Source organism: Fusarium tjaetaba, assembly GCF_013396195.1.
Source record: "Fusarium tjaetaba strain NRRL 66243 chromosome Unknown NRRL66243_c0000198, whole genome shotgun sequence".
NCBI classification, from domain to species: domain Eukaryota; kingdom Fungi; phylum Ascomycota; class Sordariomycetes; order Hypocreales; family Nectriaceae; genus Fusarium; species Fusarium tjaetaba.
In genome coordinates, this window is record NW_023501394.1 from 84,798 (window position 1) to 88,555 (window position 3,758).

Here is a 3,758-nt window from a genome sequence, read left to right on the forward strand (position 1 = left end):
ATGCCATGACATTCGAGCTGTTTTCCATATTTTGAAAGTAAGACTATATACGCCTAACAGCAACTGATACTATTGAAAACGTAATCGGATACTAGTTGTCTGCAGCTTGTGATTTGGAGATGTTTCGATCTTGTATGCATCTACGTTCAAGTGACATGTGAAACTGTCGGTTTGCAGGGGTCCACTAAACCACACCCGAAGTTGACCATTCGACGATCGCCTGATGCAACCACGCAACAAACCTGGAATTCTACTGCTCCAAGCCCTCTTTTGGGCAACCCACCCATTCATGCGTCACAGGGCCCAGGCATAGAGCTTTTCTCACCACCTCCAGTACGGTCGCTATAGCTGCAGGCAGGACGAATCGGGATCAGCCACACTACCAACGGGGAAATACCGCTCACGCCATGGCCTCAGCAGGCTTTACGAGTCCCCGAGACTCTACAAACTCGGTCTCCAGTGTTCGTTCGAGCAGCCGACATCAGCTGAAGCGATCCATCACCGAGCTCGCGTCGCCCGTGAAGCTCGGCCGTCGAGAGAAGAAAGAAAAAGAACGCGATCGATATAATGAGGACCGCGCCGTGCATCCACACCACATCTCAATCTCCCATCCCGTATCTGCGAACCCACAATATCAAGGCAGAGCTTCAGTAGACATCATGACACGCTCAGAAGGCGTCACGCCGTACATGAGCCCCGATCAGAGTCGGAGGCCAAGCTTGATGCTCTCGCGAGAGGAGGAGAACAGAACTCTCAACGTCCCTGCTCCGCCGGAACCCAAGACCAAGGAGAGGATATTGGAAGATCAGGCTAAAACGTCCTCTCAGGTCGAGTAAGATACTGCAGATATCCTTGTCTGGTGCTATATAGCTGACGCATTCATAGAGGCCTGAAGCAATCCCTGGTCGAGCTTGGATCATTCTCTACGTCCACAGCCCGGCGACTTGACGAGACATACTATGCGGTTCTTGAGAAGATGAGTACGCTTCAATCGACTGTTTCCGCCTTGAAGGAGTTGGCGGAGGAGTCTCAGAACATCCATCGAAATTTTGAGAAGGACGCTTGTGAAATTGAAAACGACATCACGTCACAGATTGCAGCAATGGGCCAGTTCAAGGAGCACCAGGAGAACATCGAATCACTCACGACCCGTGTCCAAGATGGCCGCGCAAGGATCCGCGCTCTTAGTGATCGAGTCGATATTGTCCGAGAGCAAGTTGAGCTCTGGGAGCGTCTGGACAAGGAGTCTCAGGACAAGACACGGTTGAGGTTGAGAGCTATCATTATATGCGTCACAGTTGTGTTCCTTGCAGTGGTGGTTCTGTTCTTTGGTGCTCAGTATGTCTCAAGGCATAGTTCACTCTTGGGTAGTGATAACTCGAGCACACCTCGTGTTGCAGAGTCTATCATCCAGTCGCATAAGGGAGCAGCACATCCATCATTGTCTCTCCGAAGACCTGAGAAGAGTGGTGTTCCATATTCGAAGAGGAAGCAGGTGCATACGCATGCAGAGGAGGAGCTTCGTGTTTTCGACGAACTGTGAAATTGCTGGTTCTCGTTTTAATTGCTTTCATTCGATACCCATCATAGCGCGCACATCGCATTGCTCATTTATTTCCTTTGTACTGGTAGGATTTTAATAGATAATTGATTCACATCGAGATTGTTCTTCCATACAGCACTACCTCAATATTGATACATCCTTCAGTTCATGGATGAAACCGGATATGGGGTCGACCAACCTACCCTACAACAGTCACAAGAAAATCTTCCAAGTAGTTTCGACTCAACGCATACCGAATAACACTGAAGCCAGTTCTGTAGGCGGCTATTGCAAGCATGATAGATAATGATGGCATGTGGTCATTGATACATAGATAGGCGGCACCTGGGATGTTTGTATCGCTTAAACTCCAAATCTCACGACTCTTAACTCACTGAATGTCTATAGGCATGTCAAGTCTGACGTTCATGTCACTTACTCTTGGTCCACAGATTAATAATAATTTATGATGCTAATGATACCTACCTAATTCTTTCATTGGGAACATTTCCGTCTTTCCTGTTCAAGCCAACGACTCCTGCGCCGAGCCGCTGCCGGCGCCACACTTCGGAGCCTCCGTGTCACGTCTCCCCACCGCCGAGCCGTGACCCGGAGTCAGTCTAGGGGAGGAAATAAAACTCAGGACCTAAAGCCTAACTAATAAAAAGATTTAGGTAACTTAGTATAAATTTAGGATAAGTTTAGGATACCTTTGTAGAGTTTATTTTGTCACCCTAAACTTAGGACTTATGTTTTCTTGCCCCCTAAGGTCAGTCCCCTAATTACCTGGTACAGCTCTGCATTGACCCAAATTGCCAAGGATTAGAGACTCGAATCGGTTGACCAAGACCGAACGTTCTCCGTGAAACCGTGCTGAGCCCAGAACCTAGACAGAGCGTTTTGAGCTTCTTTCTGACTTTATTTACTAAAGACAAGGGCTACACGAAACAGTTGGAAGTTAAGTGGAAGAGGCGACGTCCATTAGAGCCTCTAGGGCAGTGACATATTGCAAATAATGCCCAGAACGTTCCCATTTAGCAACTCATGTAAGGTGCTGGCCAATAAAGCACAGACTCGGCATTGCGTAACTTATCGTGGCGGGGCAAAAGAATCTCCCTCTAATTCCCCATTCTGGTACACATTTCGATGATTGGCTTACTCGTAAGAAATGCCCAATCTCTTATTATTCCACGGCGTAATCCCGTGCTTGGTCCAAGTTCTCAGCAGCCACAATGTCTACGCAGATGGAATGGAGGATATTCCCGTGGGTAGCGTGGCTTGTTCCATTTATAAGGTTGAAATGAGACTGATATTCGGGTCAACAAAGGATCGGCTACTTGTTCTAGATACCGAACAACGGGCTGAGCAAACGAGATGAGTCGTCGTCACTGTAGTGCTGACATTTTTTGGCAGCGGATAGTCCCAACAACTGTGAGTCTATGAAGCTAGAGAACTCCTTACAACAAAGACCCGTTGGGAGTTGCTTGGCATCAGTCTATAGATCGTAGGAAAGCCCCCTTCGTATTGATAATAGTTTATCACTGAAATGTCTGCTCAGCCTTACATTAGGCGCCCGGAACCATTGACTATACCAAAAGCTCAATAGCCGTTACATTAGTTTGATATCCAAAAAGTTTGACTGTCATGCCGGGCATCCATAACACGGCAAAAAGGACCCGAAAAAGCAGGGTTGTGGGAGTCTGGGCGAGTGGCTTGGTACTTGGCGACACACGTCATGCCCCTCGCTTTGGCGCTTATTACACGCAAGTGCCCAGCGTGAGGAGTACCTTAAAAAGGTTGAGGTCTATAGTCCAAAGGAAGAAAAGTTCCATCATTTGAGGTTCTGTTTCCTTGATCGTTCTGTTCGTGATACCCTGAAGAAGACGCCGATGTGAGTCCCTATCAACAGCCGACAACATTACGTAGCTGCGCCCCATAAGGCACTTTTTAGCGTACTAACGATGGAAGCTTACTGCAGCTTTGCCCCGCCAAACGAAAGCAGCAGTCCAGACCAGACTAAACCAAACCAACAATATTCCGGACGTTCTTCTGACGCAAATCTACCTACCCCAACTTTGCCGAGTCTTCTACATACATCGATATCGAATTATAACATACATTGATAGCGGCCGACCTTTTGAACCGTGAAACACCTCTCTCCCCCTCGCAAGAAATACACGGAAAGCTCTCTGTAATCGACTGTTGCGCAAGAGAC

At 47.8% G+C, this 3,758-nt stretch overlaps 1 protein-coding gene across 1 annotated transcript; it reads left to right on the forward strand.

Annotated features, from left to right (window-relative positions):
* Positions 1 to 407: 407 nt before the first annotated feature.
* FTJAE_8934 (septum formation initiator domain protein) lies at positions 408 to 1,543 on the forward strand (the record flags this gene model as incomplete). Its single annotated transcript, XM_037355803.1, has 2 exons — positions 408 to 832; positions 886 to 1,543. The coding sequence occupies 2 exons, from the start codon at positions 408 to 410 to the stop codon at positions 1,541 to 1,543; spliced, it is 1,083 nt and encodes a 360-aa protein (XP_037203986.1).
* Between the last annotated feature and the right edge of the window lie 2,215 nt (positions 1,544 to 3,758).